We start from the raw sequence: 15,283 nt of genomic DNA, 5'->3' as shown, positions 1-15,283 counted from the left end.
ACACACACACACACACACACACACACACACACACACACACACAGGATTATAACACAGAACGTTCAGGGTTTTCTCTTTCGGTGCGTTTGTTGGAGATGTGTGCAGACACACCTGCAGACCTCTGGGCTCAGACTCCTCTGCAGAGCTGCCCCACAGCCGGGAGCAGGAGCAGCAGATGGACCTCCCCCTGGGGAACACGCGGACACTGTGTGTGAGTCTGTGCTGCGCTGGATCACGTTTCCATCAATCAATATGTAATTTGATGGTTACACAGAGAGAGCTTCAAATCCTTTCAGCTGGGTAATTATAGCTGATTTGGACTCTTCATGTGCAACAATACTTCCCCAGACTTAAAAAAAGCAGGAGTGCAAATCACCCGCTGTCTTTTTACATTATTGTTTGTTTAGAAACGATGGAKTTGTAGTCGTTTTGCTTAAATCTTTAGACGGCACGCTCAGAGTATGTGTTTGGAATGACTCTCAGCTACTACCAAATCAAATGTTAGCTCAGTATCTGTAAAAMCAGTGTTGTATAAAGTATCTCAAAGTCATACTTGAGTRAAAGTACAAGTATCTTATCATAAAAATACTTTGGTAAAARTTAAAGTCTTCTTTRAAAATATTACTTAAGTAAAAGTCGTAAAGTATCTTATATTTTTTGTACTTATCAAAAGTACATACTGACACAAAATCTACCTAAGTATTAAAAGTAAAAGTACTGAGTAAAAGTGAGCAGTTAGATTTTCCAAAATGCCATTTAYTGGAAGGTGACTTCACCAAAAAATATTTTTTCTAACAGCGTGCAGCTGTGATGGACTGTGTACAAAGCTATACGGTTTCAGAGTGGTATATATTTATACTTCTCATTCGACCACAATTTAATGCACTCTATCCAGGAGACACAATTTATTAGAATAAAATAGGAGTAACGACTTTCTACTCCTTACCTTTTTAAAAAATGTAAGGTGTAGAAAGTACAGATAACTGTGTACAAATGTAATGAGTAAAAGTAAAAAGTAGGCTGAAAAATAATTACTCAAGTAAAATACAGATAACCAAAATTTCTACTTAAGTACAGTAACAAAGTATTTGTACTTAGTTACTTTACAATTCGGTGTAAAACTGACTGAATAATTAGTTGTGTTTTCTAAAAGGAGTTACTTGTGGTGACAATTTGGATTTGTTCAAAAAGTTATAACCATTTATTAATTTCTGGGAGGTTTTTTTTAATCCACCTTGCATTTCATATGATATTTTGCTAACAGACACATGACTGCACAAGCACAAAGTACCATGATGTACATTTAAAGTGACGGTAACGTTCATTCAAATGAGTCAGTCATTCCTAAAATAAGCACATTGCAGCAAAAGCTTAGTTTCATTTTTATTTGCCATTTGCATCTCTGAACTAATTTCGTGAAGTTATTGATCCTCGGTTAGTGCTTGCAGCTGCAGAGGTCCATTTACAATCCATTAGTCTACATTTGCTAAGATGGTGATGATTTGCTCACATTCTTAATGCCCAAGGACGATCGATACTAACAAGAAAAGGTAGGAGCTTCAGGAAAAGCACTTTACTCAGTTCAGAAGAACTTAAAAGTCAATTTTTTGTGTGTTTGGAGAGATGTAACAATTGTTTTCTTACTTGGAGAAGTGGCAGTGTGTGTGGAAACACTTTAAACACTGATGACAGAGAGCCAGGTCTCTTCCGCTGAGGTGACAAACGCCACACACTTCCCTCACACCGGCCAGCTCTCCTCCTGAACACTGGGAACCCAGCTTGGAGCAAACAAGATGACTTTTACGAAAACACTCAAATGCATTGCTAATGGAAAGAGATTAGGAGCTGAAAAGGGGGAGAAATTTTAAAGAAAAACATGAAGTCTTCACCTGATTTCTACCACTTGATACATTGACCGAGGCTGAAACGCTTGTGACGGAGGATGTTAGGGTGGAGTATAATGAGCTGTCTRTCACTGAGATACTGGATTTTGTGTTTGTTTGCTGAGGCTGAGCTGGGAAAGTCTGAACACAATAATTTGGCATTAAAAAAAACAAAACATTTTCAAAAGAAGCTTATAATTTCAAGGAAATGCTGAAATGCTGCTATGATCYGTGATGTTGCATCATAAATTTAATTGAAAGCCTCTCATTTAGACACATTAAAAAAGATTAGGTGAATTATTAACTCCTCTGATCAATGCAGCCTGTATCTTATTGTGTTCAAATTAYAAGCTTCAGGGATGTACCTGTAAGGGAAGTAGGACGCTCTCTCTTTTCACCCTGTGCCCCCTGCACCACTCACACTGCCAAGAACCACTGCAGATTGAAAACAAAACAAAACAACTGTGATGCATTGAAGKCTAGTGCCTCCATAAGCTCATAAAAACACGCATTAAAGCATCAAAAGGTGCACATCATGTTTAAACCTGGGAATGGAGCAGAGCGGAGGGCTGAGGCAGGACAGGTGAAAGGCTCGAGGACATCCATCACAACAAATCAGCTCTCCTCCATCTTTACACACCGCACACTCGTCATCATTACAGTGAGACTACAAACACACGCATATTCTTGTAATTTTATTAAAAAGACATTTTTAATTTCGCATACATTTTTTTTAAAATGAGCTTCATGTAGAGTGTGGAGCTCTGACTGCAGTTACCATGGTTGTGGTGGGCTCCCCCTGGTGGTGAAATGTGCTCKTTGCAGGCTTGGGCTTCTCCCCGTTTGTCTCCTCAGCTAAACCCTGAGAGTAAAACCTCTCTGCCAGTTTGATGCACTTTTTGTTCATCTCTGTTTAATGACAAACATGTTTGTTTAAATTTTTTTCTTGTAGATCAATACGATTACTCGTAATTTGACAAAACAAAAATGCTGTAATTTTCTGTTTCTAAACTGATGCGACAGTTTTATTTACCATCCAAGCTGTACTCCTTTTTTACGAGTATCTTCTCTTTTTTTTCACTTCTGACCAGTGGATCAGTAGAGAAGCTTGAGGATGAGGAGGGAAGTGATATTCCTCTCTGGGCTGAGGAAGATGCCGCCTGCAAACCTGTGAAGGATTTTGAAAGATTTGTCGCAGAAGATAAATGTTCATGTGGCCTATTTTAACTTCGAATATTTACTGGCCTTTACCGTTTCCATTTGGAAGCTGCAGAGCTTGACTCTTCACTCTGTATAGCTTGAATTTATTCCCTGAACATGAAAATAATCTATTACAAACTTTAAGAGGTGTATAATAACTAACTGTTTTTACTTTGTTACAGTGCTTAACTCATTTTTACCAGGATTTGTAAATTTATTAAGTACTTTTTTGATTTTAACTTTTACTTTTGTCTCGTTACACTCAAAACCTAAAAATGATACTTTAACATCTTTACTTCAGAATTTAACACATCATTACACATTACAACTTTAAATAAGACTGGAAATCATCATGAAAGAAGTTGTTTCTTCATTTTCATTTATTTGACCAAGTTGTGTCTACTGGTTCCACTACACCAAGCTGAGTAAATTGAGCAATTTACACAGGTACATTTACTCAACTCAGTTTAGTAGAACCAGTTTGGTTAGGTAAATTCAACATTTCTCATCTTAGAGAGTGCAAAAGTACTTTGAATGTTACTTTTACTTTCYCAATTATTGTAAAGAGTTTTATGACTATTGTACTTTTCTTATCAGTGACATTTTTACTAAAGTAATTTACTGTAAAGGTATTTTTACATTAGTTATTTCTTTCAAGTACTTAATATACTTCTGCAGTGCAAAGCATTGCGTCACAATACTTGTTTCTTAATGCATAAACACGTCAAATGTAGGGACTTTGTGTGAAATGTGAATAAACCAGGTTTTGGTGACTTTTCACAAACTTGTATTTCACAATGGAACATAGTATTAAATATTTYTTTATGACCTTTTTACAGTTACTAATGCATATGCTCAAAGTCACRATGTAGATTTGCATTATGGTTAAATTTGAAGTTGTAAATGTGCCAAATATTTCCAAAATGTTTTTTTTTTTTATTTGAAACTACAATTTCTCTCTTTTGGTCCTAATCTAGATCTAACAGTGTTGGAGAAAATACATTAGGATATACAGAAGAAGACCTGCTCCATCGTTTGTCTTCGTGCGATATTCCAAATTCTTGGAGTTGGCTCCCCTGTCCTCACGGTTCCTCTTCTTACTTTGAGCAGTTTTCAGACCTCCTGAAGATCCACTGTCTGCTTTGGAACCTACAGCCTCTCGTCCTGTTAAAATCAATAACGTGGAACTGGGGGAAAAATCTGTTCTTATGAATGTGAAATCAAATAAAATGGTCACGCACTGGCCTGAAGGTTAGTGAGGAGTGTCTGCAGCTGGGGGTAGCTGTCCATGTTGTACCCTTTGGATAAGTTGTTCCAAAAAGCCTGGAGAGTGGATCTGCTCTGCTCTAACACCCAGGACAGGAGGGCGTACATGGCTTTGTGAATCCCTTCACTTCCCTCCTTCTCCAGTGTGTCCTAATGAAGCAAGGTGACTGTTTTTTTAATGAATTTACCCTAAAATCTTACAACAAAATGATATAGATCACAGTGACTCTAAAAGGTTCGCATTTTTTTCCCCACTCCTTACCTTCAGCAGCTGGTCAGGGATGATGTTTTTGTCTGCCAGGCCGTACACAATAGGGAAAGGGTCGTCCACAGCCATTGCGATGTCGGTGCGAAGCTCCCTCAGCAGGGAGCGAAGGTTGGTGTCCACGAACGCCTCCGCTCGGGACATGATCTGCTTCGAGTGAAGATGTGATACCAAGTGACCCGACCTGGTCTGAGAACAAACATCACGTCTTCAGGGTGCAGGAGGTGTGTCCTTCTCAGGAGAAGAAGTGCTGAACGACACCAGGGGATTATTAATGCTAATTAGACACTTTAACTAAATTTATTTCATTTAGTTTCTAGTTTTTGGGATATTTATCATCGTAGATGTGTTTGTATTAAAGTCTGTCTTCCCCGTATTTATTCTTCAGAAACCTTCACCATGACCACTGCTTGATGCACCAGAGGACGTCCATCCGTCAGGCCTCTGCTCAGTCCATTTGTCCACTAACGGCTCCAACTGCCTTCATCCAGGGGGATTCCTGTCCTCTTACATCAGACRAGCTCAGTGATCTGACGTGCCACGGTGACAGTTTTTCTCCTAAAAGGTTCTTTCCACCTCAACTTCCCCTCACCTATCAGGTTTTCATTCTGTGACTCACCACTCTGGGTCAGAGTGATTGCTTCACTCATCCATGGATGGAAAAAAAAACAAATCAGAATTGTAAACAATTAACTGATCCACACTGACTGCATGACCGGTTGGCTGCTATGCTGTCAGACCAGCTGTCCTAACCCTACAATGTTTGTTTTTGCTTAAATAAGGCTGAATAAAGAACTTTAGCATTATTTTAAATGCAATGTAGTTTTTTTGTGTGTTTGTGTGTTTGTTTATGTACAGGTGCTGGTCATAAAATTAGAATATCATGAAAAAGTAGATTTATTTCAGTAATTCCATTTAAAAAGTGAAACTTGTATATTATATTCATACATTACATACAAACTCATATATTTCAAATGTTTATTTCGTTTAATTTTGATGATTACAAATGACAACAAATGAAAATCTCAAATTCAGCATATCAGAAAATTAGAATCTTGTGAAAAGGTTCAAAATGGATGGCACCTGGTACCACACTCTAATCAGCTAATTAACTCAAACCACCTGCAAAGGCCTTTAAATGGTCTTTCAGTCTAGTTCTATAGGCTACACAATCATGGGGAAGACTGCTGACTTGACAGTTGTCCAAAAGACGACCATCGACACCTTGCACAAGGAGGGCAAGACACAAAAGGTCATCGCTAAAGAGGCTGGCTGTTCACAGAGCTCTGTGTCCAAGCACATTAATAGAGAGGCGAAGGGAAGGAAAAGATGTGGTCGAAAAAAATGTACAAGCAAGAGAGATAACCGCACCCTGGAGAGGATTGTGAAACAAAACCCATTCAAAAATGTGGGGGAGATTCACAAAGAGTGGACTGCAGCTGGAGTGAGTGCTTCAAGAACCACCACACACACAGACGTATGAAAGACATGGGTTTCTGCTGTCGCATTCCTTGTGTCAAGCCACTCTTGAACCACAGACAGCRTCAGAAGCGTCTTGCCTGGGCTACAGAGGAACAGGACTGGACTGCTGGTGAGTGGTCCAAAGTCATGTTCTCTGATGAAAGTAAATTTTGCATTTCCTTTGGAAATCAAGGTCCCAGAGTCTGGAGGAAAAGAAGAGAGGCACTTCATCCACGTTGCTTGAAGTCCAGTGTAAAGTTTCCACAGTCAGTGATGGTTTGGGGTGCCATGTCATCTGCTGGTGTTGGTCCATTGTGTTTTCTGAGGTCCAGGGTCAACGCAGCCATATACCAGGAAGTTTTAGAGCACTTCATGCTTCCTGCTGCTGACCAACTTTTTGGAGATGCAGATTTCATTTTCCAACAGGACTTGGCACCTGCACACAGTGCCAAAGCTACCAGTACCTGGTTGAAGGACCATGGTATCCCTGTTCTTAATTGGCCAGCAAACTCTCCTGACYTTAACCCCATAGAAAATCTATGGGGTATTGTGAAGAAGAAGATGCAATACACCAGACCCAACAATTCAGAAGAGCTAAAAGCCACTATTAGAGCAACCTGGGCTATCATAACACCTGAGCAGTGCCACAGACTGATCGACTCCATGCCACGCCGCATTGCTGCAGTAATACAGGCCAAAGGAGCCCCAACTAAATACTGAGTGCTGTACATGCTCATACTTTTCATGTTCATACTTTTCAGTTGGCCAACATTTCTATAAATCCTTTGTTTTTATTGGTCTTCAGTAATATTCTAATTTTCTGATATGCTGAATTTGAGATTTTCATTTGTTGTCATTTGTAATCATCGAAATTAAACGAAATAAACATTTGAAATATWTGAGTTTGTATGTAATGTATGAATATAATATACAAGTTTCACTTTTTAAATGGAATTACTGAAATAAATCTACTTTTTCATGATATTCTAATTTTATGACCAGCACCTGTATTACCTGCCCTAATCTTCTTTTCACTATGTGACAAGATTTTTTTTAATCCCATTTTTGAGAAATGTCAAAAACTGATCACATATCAGGTGGTTTCTTAGACTTATTTGGCAAAAATCACTGGAAAACACAAGTTCATTTTGTGACATATTAAATGCTCACTGCTCTTTACTTAAGCAGTAAGTTTATTCTTAATGCTTTGACCCAAGCAACTGCTATTTGCTCTGTACCTGATTAAAAGTTTTATTCTTATTCGGTAATAAAATAAAATCCAAAATAAAGTAAAGGCCTAGCAATCCTTAAAAAACACATGATAATATTAGACTTGGGTCGTTTAATGTTGGGAAATGTATCCTTTTTCATAAAACCTTGAAAAAAACTATCTCATGTCCTTATATTTATCAAGTCAATTTGTGAAAGATATTGTGAGATGTCTTTCTTTAAGTATGTATTACGTGACTTCTATCACAACAAATTTTAGCACACTAATTGTTAAATTGACTGAATTAATACCACTTTCATGTCATGTAAAATCAGCTGGGTGGAGCGTTCACCTTAAATGGGAATGGCTCCAAAAGTGAATCAATTGTAGTTATGAATCTTATGATTGTTGTCTGTAAGTTTCATTAAAATTCACGTAGTGATTCATGAGATATTTTGCTAACAGACAGACGGATTTTAAATAAAGATCATGCTTAGTCAGTGCTTAGAATATGTGTTGGGGATCAGTCTCAGCTACCAAGTGTTAGCTACCATTTATAGTGTTTTCTGAAGACATCGTGATGTGGCAGCCATCTTGAATCGGGTCAACTCATTTATCATCCAATGAGGACCGTCTGCGAGTTTCATTTGCCTGTAGACAGATGTACGCACACTCAAACACGGACATTATTATCGCTGTCCGGCGGCAGGCGCTGACTTCATCAGATCAGAACTTTTCGCGGCCAGGTGAATGTGGATGGTTAGGAGAGTGCAGCCCTTTAATCTGTAATTTATTAATCATTAAACATTATTACATTATTCATACTGGTGAACAAAGACCACTTCTACAGAGGGACATTCACAACATACATATTACATTATTATATACAGTGCAGTCCATTACAGTGGGTGGATATAAGTGTATCAGCGGGATGGAGGGATGGGGAGAGCGGAGGGAGAGCTAGAGGGAGGAGAGAAGGAGAAGTCTGAAGGTCATTTGACGGGGATGCGGGAGTTGTGAGAGTAAGCTGACGTTTCTTTTCCGTTTATAACCACAGTATAGTTTGCTCTATAAAAGTTAAACCCATAGAGAGATGAGCGTGTCACGTTTTTCACTGCTACTGTTAAGTGAACCTACTGGACTCCGGTGGGAATATCAAATGATATGAGTTTTGTTATGAGATGCTATAGAGAGATGCTATAAAACATTCTAAGATACTCGGCCTCCTCMCAGAGCGCGGGGACCCTGAAAGGGTGGGGCCAAAAGGTCAAAGATCAGAACAGCGTGCATGCGTGCTGCAGACATTCAGACGTGTTCAGCCACCTGCAACAATGGCTGACCCCCTTAACGTTTACCTCCATCCGTGTATTAGGCATAGTTTTAGGTGCTTTCCCTTTTTTTTTTCCAGATATAAAAAAATACAAAACATAACGGTGAAAAGAACTCTGTTGGTTTGTCCTCTTCTTCTCTTCTTCTCCCTTTCTGTGTTTTTCTTATCATTTATTGTTGCTTTTATTTTTATGGCAACATATTTTTCCCTTCATGTATTTTTTTTACTCCTCCAGTCACTTACATATTGACAAAGTTTACAATATCTTACAACTGAACAAGACTGAAAGATGTAACATTTGATTTGTCCAATCAGATACAAAGGCATTGATCCTATATGTCCAATTAGAGAAGTCAACCGGGAGCTAACCAGCATTAAGAAACACAACAAGCCTATGGTGTGAAAGGGAGCCGACCAATCGCAGCTCTGCATTAACACGAGCAGCCGCCCTCGGGGACASTCGGCTCGGCTGGTTTGTCCAGCTTGATGTCGATCACTGGTGGTAGTTCAGTTAAGAAAAACTCAAGGGATGAACCAGCGGTCAGAAACAAGGTGACTCCTAATGAGTGATTAGCTTAAGAGATACTGACAGGTGCTGAAGACTGAAGCATCTTCCAGGTTTTTACTGTTTTTTCTCTATTTCTTAAAGGGATCCCTGATTAGTTGTAACATAAGACTTTATTTGATAAACATATATTTTAACTGTAAAACGAAGACTGTAAAAATACTGTAGGCTGTTTAGTTTTGTAAATTTTTAAAAATATATTTTAACACGGATGGGGCCATTTTATTTAAACGCAAAGCATTCTGGGTAAATGATGATATGGATGAAACCAGAGAGTGTTGACAGAGAGGAGAAGGTAGAAATGACTCAGCCTGGAACTGAAAATATGGATGGAGGACAACAGAGCTGCTTCATGGAAGAAGAACCTCAGCTTAAGGGCTCGACACACGGGGAGCGACAAACTACAGCGATGAACGGCTGTCATCGCAGCCAGGGTGAAACCCGACACACGGGATGCAATAGCGATCGCAGCGTTGCAAATCACGCTCTTTCAGGTCGCTTGACTTCACGAAATTTGATTGGTTCTTGACTCTGAAGGCGGTTGTGCATTACGGACATGTAAACTAAACAAATCTTGCTATGCTAATGATATTAGAAAACAAACACACATCAAGATACCATTTTATGAGGAAAAACTTACCATAAACTTCACCCTGGTGCCAATAAATTCCCACAAAGCTTTTTAGTAATCACTTGGTGAAAGTGTTAGCTAACGACAGTGTGCAGCATACTCTCCTCTCATTGGTCAGTTAATGAAACCCTTGCTGATTGGTTGTACCCCAAGCTACAGCGACAAAAGTTGAACATTTTTCAACTTTCATATGTCGCGTCGCAAGCTCGCGTGTGCACGTGTACGTGTACGAGCGTGAAATTTCACATGCACTATTTTCGCCGGTCGCTTAGCTGGAGGAGGGCAAGCGATTGTCGCCTCACCGCACAGGCGCCATAGGAAATGAATGGAGAGCGAGCGACGTCGCCTCCCGTGTGTCGAGCCCTTTAGGCTGTTAGCCTTTGCACTAGCACTAATGCTATATTGCCTTATATGTATTAGCTCAGTGCTAGCGCAACAAACAAGCTAAACTGAGGTCCTCCATCCATATTTTCAGTTGCAGCTGAGTCATTTTTGCGTTTCCCTCTCTGTCATGTGGATGGAGGACCTCAGTGACGAGAGGAGAATGTGTAGCGCTGAGCTAATACATATATATGGTGATAGTGTCGGTGCTAGCGCAAAGGCTAATAGGCTAACCTGGGGTTCTTCTTCCATAAAGAGCCAATCGTCACATATTGTCTGAGATTAATCTTCAGGGTGGATATAGCTCACTAGCAGCCTCGCACAGAGGACCTATCCACGTCATCGATTACCCAGAATACTTTGCATGTAAATAAAATGGCCCCGTCCGTGTAATACATTTTTAAACTTTTAGTTTAAAAATGATAAAAACTAAACAGCCTACAGTATTTTTACAGTCTTTATTTTACAGTTAAAATAAATGTTTATCAAATAAAGTCTAATGTTACAACTAATTGAGGATCCCTTTAAAAATAAGGTTTTTAGATACTGTTACTCTCTTTTTTTCTTTAATCTCTAACAAAAACAATCCTCCATCCTCTCCTCGAGTCACTTCCCTGACAGCGGTTGTGTGGTGCTGCACCTTTGCATCTATATAAGAAACCCCTCCCTCTGTGCATTTCTTCCCCCTTAAACATAAACGCTTTAATGACTGATGCTCCTGCAGACAGCAGGCTGCTCTGTCTGCTGGCGTTAGTGCCAGCAGCCACTAAGAGATTAAAAATAAGCCGCCCATTTCCCAAGAATTCGCCTCTCGGCGCAGGCAGAGACTCAGAGTGGCTGTAAAGGATACTGCCTTCGGGATTCGCGTCGTCCAGGCTTTCCATGCCAGGTAGGGCTGCTGCAACTCTGCGAAATAGCTAAAAAGAGGAAAAACAAGGACGAAGTGTTAAAGTACAATAAAAAAATACTTTTTTGTTTGATTTCTAGAAAAGATATGCCAGTGTGTGAACCACGTTTTAACACAGACCATACATAAATTATGTGAAGTAAAAAGGTCAGTGATGTAAATATAAGTTTATTTTTTATAGAAAAATGTATCCATTTTTATTCCCTCCTACTACGTATATCTTCTGTTCCTTCTATTCTTCTACCTATATATCTTAATTTCACACCAAACATTGTTCACATTGCTGATCATATTTACAAGTAAATTATTTTTATCTATCAACCAATTTTGACAAATTGCCACAAAAATAAACAAAAAAATAACTGCCAAGAATGTGCTGTCAGCTGTCCAAAAGGCTGTGAAATGTGGTGAAACTGCCGGGGTCACCTGTTTGACATTGGAGCCCGTCTTGGCACTGGTCTCGATGAACATGACGTTCAGCTCTTTGGCTCTCTGCTCCCCTTCTTCGATCATGATTTGCCTGCAGGAAGATTTAGCCTGACTCAACATCTCAGGCGTCATGTTTATTTTCCTAAATCCTCCCAACTGTAGCTAAACCTAAGATTTAATTATGGATCAACATTTTTTTTCTTTTTTTCTTTTTTTACCTCTTCTCCTCCAAATCTGTCTTGTTGCCTACTAGCATGATGATGACATCACTTCCTCTCTCTGTCCTGACGTCGTCGATCCATTTGCAGGTCTGCTGGAACGAGTTCACATCTGTGAAAGACCAGACCATCGCTTTAGATCCTAACATTTCCACCTCTGTGACATTAAAAGCCACATTTAAATCAAAGTGTTTAGACAGGAAGTCATCAGCGGAGTCGTTTTGGCTCACTTGTGATGTCGTAGACAACCACAGCCACTGTAGAGTCCCGGATGTAGCTCGGAATGAGGCTCCTGAAGCGCTCCTGTCCAGCTGTGTCCCACAGCTGCAGTCTTACCTGCAGGCACGCACACACACATACAGAAACACACACTTTCAGCAGCTGTAACACAACACACAGGCTAGATATAAAGGCTTTGTGTGAGGGATAAGCCAGTATCAGCTGGCTGGGGATGATATCCCACAGCCGAAATAGCTTTTCCACTGGCTAAAGAAGATCATCCATGAGTGAGGCTTATTAAAGAAAAAAAACTCAGCGCACCAGAGCTCATATTCCCAGAAATACCCTTCAGATAATCACATTAAAGTGTGACAAAAGCAGTTATAAGGCAAATCAAATCAAGGATTAGTCAAAGCAGAGAGGAAACTGGGATATTTAAAGATGGTGGCTCGCTTTAAACTTGAAAATAGCATTATTATTTTTAAAAGTGACATGCAAAGGTTAAAGCACAATCAAGAGTTCCTACTGTTCGGTCTTCCAGGTACATGGTCTTCGATAGGAAGTCGATGCCAATGGTCGCCTAAGTGAGAAGAAAAAGGGAATAACTTCTAAGTAAAATTCAAACATTAAATTAATTTATGCACAACTTGTTTGCCGTAGATTCTTGTGTAATGAAAAACTATGAGCCTGACCTCTGAGAAAGAGTCAAATGAGTTCTAAGAAATCCCTAGAATATCTAYACTGTATGGATTATTATGATCAGTGGCATTTTTTTTCCTAGAATATTTGTTGACCAAAGATTTACTGAGCAAACCTGCTACACCTCACCTGATACGTGTTGTCGAAGCTGTCATACATGAACCTAGTGATGAGAGATGTTTTCCCCACTGAAACAGAACACAGGTGGATTTTTATCAGCTACAATTCTCAAAATTTCACGTTTACAATAAAACAGAGTCTGTGAAAAACTAGTGTTTTGGCACAACAACAGAAGAAAAACAAAATCTTAATCAAAATCCATTTAATGATTAGAGATCGATGATAAAATGGATCCACGTTCAGAATTATTATCACTCGCTGCCATAGGCGAAGCAGCTCCAATAATTTTTTATTGTTCTGTGTGTTTGTCCGCAACTTTAACAAAATTGCTTAGAAACCACATGATGGATTTTAAGGAAATCCGTAGGAATAATCGGAACATCTACAACTGATTTCATTTTTGAGTCAACCCTGTTCAAGATGGCTGCCACAGTCAGCAGATTGAATGAAACCCATTACTGGCTGTAACTCACTCAGTTTTACAGATATTGAGCTAAAATGTGGCGTTGTAGTAGCTGAGCTTCTTCCCCACCAGATCCTATGAGTACTATACTTTGCAGTGTTTTTGCCTTTAACTTTAGCTTTAACTATTGCCATCTGCAGTGACTGTCTGTTAGCAAAATATCTTACGAACCACTGGATTGATTTAAATGAAACTCTTAAAACTTAATCATTGGAGGTAAATTTACAACTGATTACATTTTGAAGTCAACCTCTTTCAAGATGGCTGCTTCACCAAAGTGAACCTATCAAACACAAAAATGGCTATGACTCAATTAATTTGACAAATATAAAAATAAATCTGGTGTGGTAGTAGATAAGAGTCATTCGCAACACATTCTGAGTGCTAACTGATCACACAAGATCTCTTTTTAAAATGATTCCAATTAGTGGAGGCAGCTGTGTCTGTCTGTTAGCAAAATATTGCATGAACTACTGGAAAATTTTTGCTAAAACTCTCAGAAGTAATCATTAGATGTACATCTGCAGCTAAGTAACTTTTTTGAGCAACCTAAATAAAAGTGGTCCAGTTAGCTGATAAGCACACAGCTGTAAGTTTTACAGATGTTGAGCTAAAATTTGGTGTGGCAGCAGCTGAGTTTGTTCAAGACATTGTCCCTTTTGTTTTGTGGAGGTGGGACTAATGTTGTTTCTGTTATTGACTAATCGAGTCATTGTTTCCCCTCCATCGCCTTTCGGTCCTTAAAAGCGTTTGCTGGAGCGCTGAAACGAAAACACAGCAGAGACACAGCACATTTGTCCTGAAACGACCGAGACGTGGATGAGAGGAACTCCGTGTTCTCCATATTACCTTTCATATTTGCACGAACGCCGCGTTTTAGCAGCGTTCTCCATCACATCTGTGCCTCTCCAGCTGCAACTGGCACTGACCACACCGGGCCTTGTTCCAGCACCATGGACAGCACCATTGCAGCACAGGCCACACACATACACACACCCCTCTCATTGCAYACACACCAATCCAGCTGCACACATTGTCATTTCCCCTAATTTATCATTTATATATACACATATATAATAACCCAGGAGTTCATTTGCTGCCACTTTGGATGATTTTCTGATTTTCAGAGCCAAACCATTATACAGTAGATAATCTATGTCTGAATGAGTCCCATCCCATCAAAACAGCTGGATTATTGAACATATAAGATAATGTGGTGCTGTCAGGCCTGCTTTTTCCTCTGTCATTATTGATGGGACCGAGCAGGAGACTGCGTGGTTTGAAGATGCCACAGACATCATCGCCAGTCTAGGGTGTGTCCCGAGCTGACACATGGGAGGCTGTTTGTTATCCTCTCTAAAATCAAAGGGGAGAAATAAAAAAAAAAACACTAAACTCGGTTGCACAACAGAATGAAGATATTAGAATTAAACGGATGTCAGAATAAACAGGTTATGTAGGAAACGGGTGGAGATTGTTTGACGGTCACTGCAGCGAGTCGTAACATTCATGCGATGCGAACTATGGCAATCTGCGACAAAACAAACAACCTTCGAGGGATTTTTTTTATTTGTTTCACACGTTTTAATAGTAATTTAGACTCTAGTGTGCGCAGTCGGAATCATCAGTTTTCACACAGGAGTTGTTGAAGCTGAGGTAAATACGTTTTCCTGTTCCGAGCGTCGCCTTCATCAAGGCCAAACACGATTTTATCCCGAATTTCACTTGAACTCACCAGAACCATGCGTGGCATTTTATTCGCCCCTTACACACGCACATGTTTGACAGCCAGTCCTCCAAACACACACACACATACACAGCCCTGACTCACCGCTCTGCTCGCCCAAAAACACCAGTTTAAATTTCCTCAGGGGGTTCCCCAAATCTCCTCCAGCTGACATGGTGGCAGACAAACAGCCGAACCTGGACCGGTGTTAATGAGTTTGATGTTATATTACTGTTTTTATTTTTTATTTTTTAGTCGTTCGGTGTCTCCGTTTTTTCCCCCTTCTTCTTCTGTGTGCGCAGGCAGGGAG

The 15,283-nt window shown here is 39.7% G+C and overlaps 2 protein-coding genes across 2 annotated transcripts in view; both read right to left on the bottom strand.

The window, feature by feature from the left end:
* The window catches only part of aire (autoimmune regulator), a 6,536-nt gene extending 1,513 nt beyond the window's left edge, over positions 1-5,023 (bottom strand). The window contains exons 1-11 of the mRNA XM_014031359.1: positions 4,612-5,023; positions 4,325-4,499; positions 4,107-4,247; positions 3,135-3,194; positions 2,917-3,051; positions 2,662-2,792; positions 2,429-2,550; positions 2,249-2,318; positions 1,890-2,024; positions 1,645-1,778; positions 112-187 (exon numbers count right to left, since the gene is read on the bottom strand). Of these exons, the coding sequence (XP_013886813.1) occupies positions 112-187; positions 1,645-1,778; positions 1,890-2,024; positions 2,249-2,318; positions 2,429-2,550; positions 2,662-2,792; positions 2,917-3,051; positions 3,135-3,194; positions 4,107-4,247; positions 4,325-4,499; positions 4,612-4,758 (1,326 nt within the window). The 5' untranslated portion in view covers positions 4,759-5,023. The remainder of the gene's footprint in view (positions 1-111; positions 188-1,644; positions 1,779-1,889; positions 2,025-2,248; positions 2,319-2,428; positions 2,551-2,661; positions 2,793-2,916; positions 3,052-3,134; positions 3,195-4,106; positions 4,248-4,324; positions 4,500-4,611) is intronic.
* Positions 5,024-8,045: 3,022 nt separating this feature from the next.
* LOC106534664 (ras-related protein Rab-6B) lies at positions 8,046-15,283 on the bottom strand. Its single transcript, XM_014031370.1, has 8 exons — positions 15,079-15,283; positions 12,794-12,852; positions 12,492-12,545; positions 11,977-12,082; positions 11,747-11,858; positions 11,526-11,619; positions 11,043-11,109; positions 8,046-9,111 (listed from the first exon to the last, which is right to left on the bottom strand). Exons 1-8 carry the CDS (start codon positions 15,146-15,148, stop codon positions 9,047-9,049), a joined length of 627 nt encoding a protein of 208 aa, XP_013886824.1. The 5' UTR covers positions 15,149-15,283; the 3' UTR covers positions 8,046-9,046.

The sequence above is a fragment of the Austrofundulus limnaeus genome, unplaced genomic scaffold, assembly GCF_001266775.1.
Source record: "Austrofundulus limnaeus strain Quisiro unplaced genomic scaffold, Austrofundulus_limnaeus-1.0 Scaffold6, whole genome shotgun sequence".
Lineage (NCBI taxonomy): Eukaryota > Metazoa > Chordata > Actinopteri > Cyprinodontiformes > Rivulidae > Austrofundulus > Austrofundulus limnaeus.
Note: the sequence above shows the minus strand (reverse complement) of the source record. Positions and strands in the feature narration are given on the sequence as shown.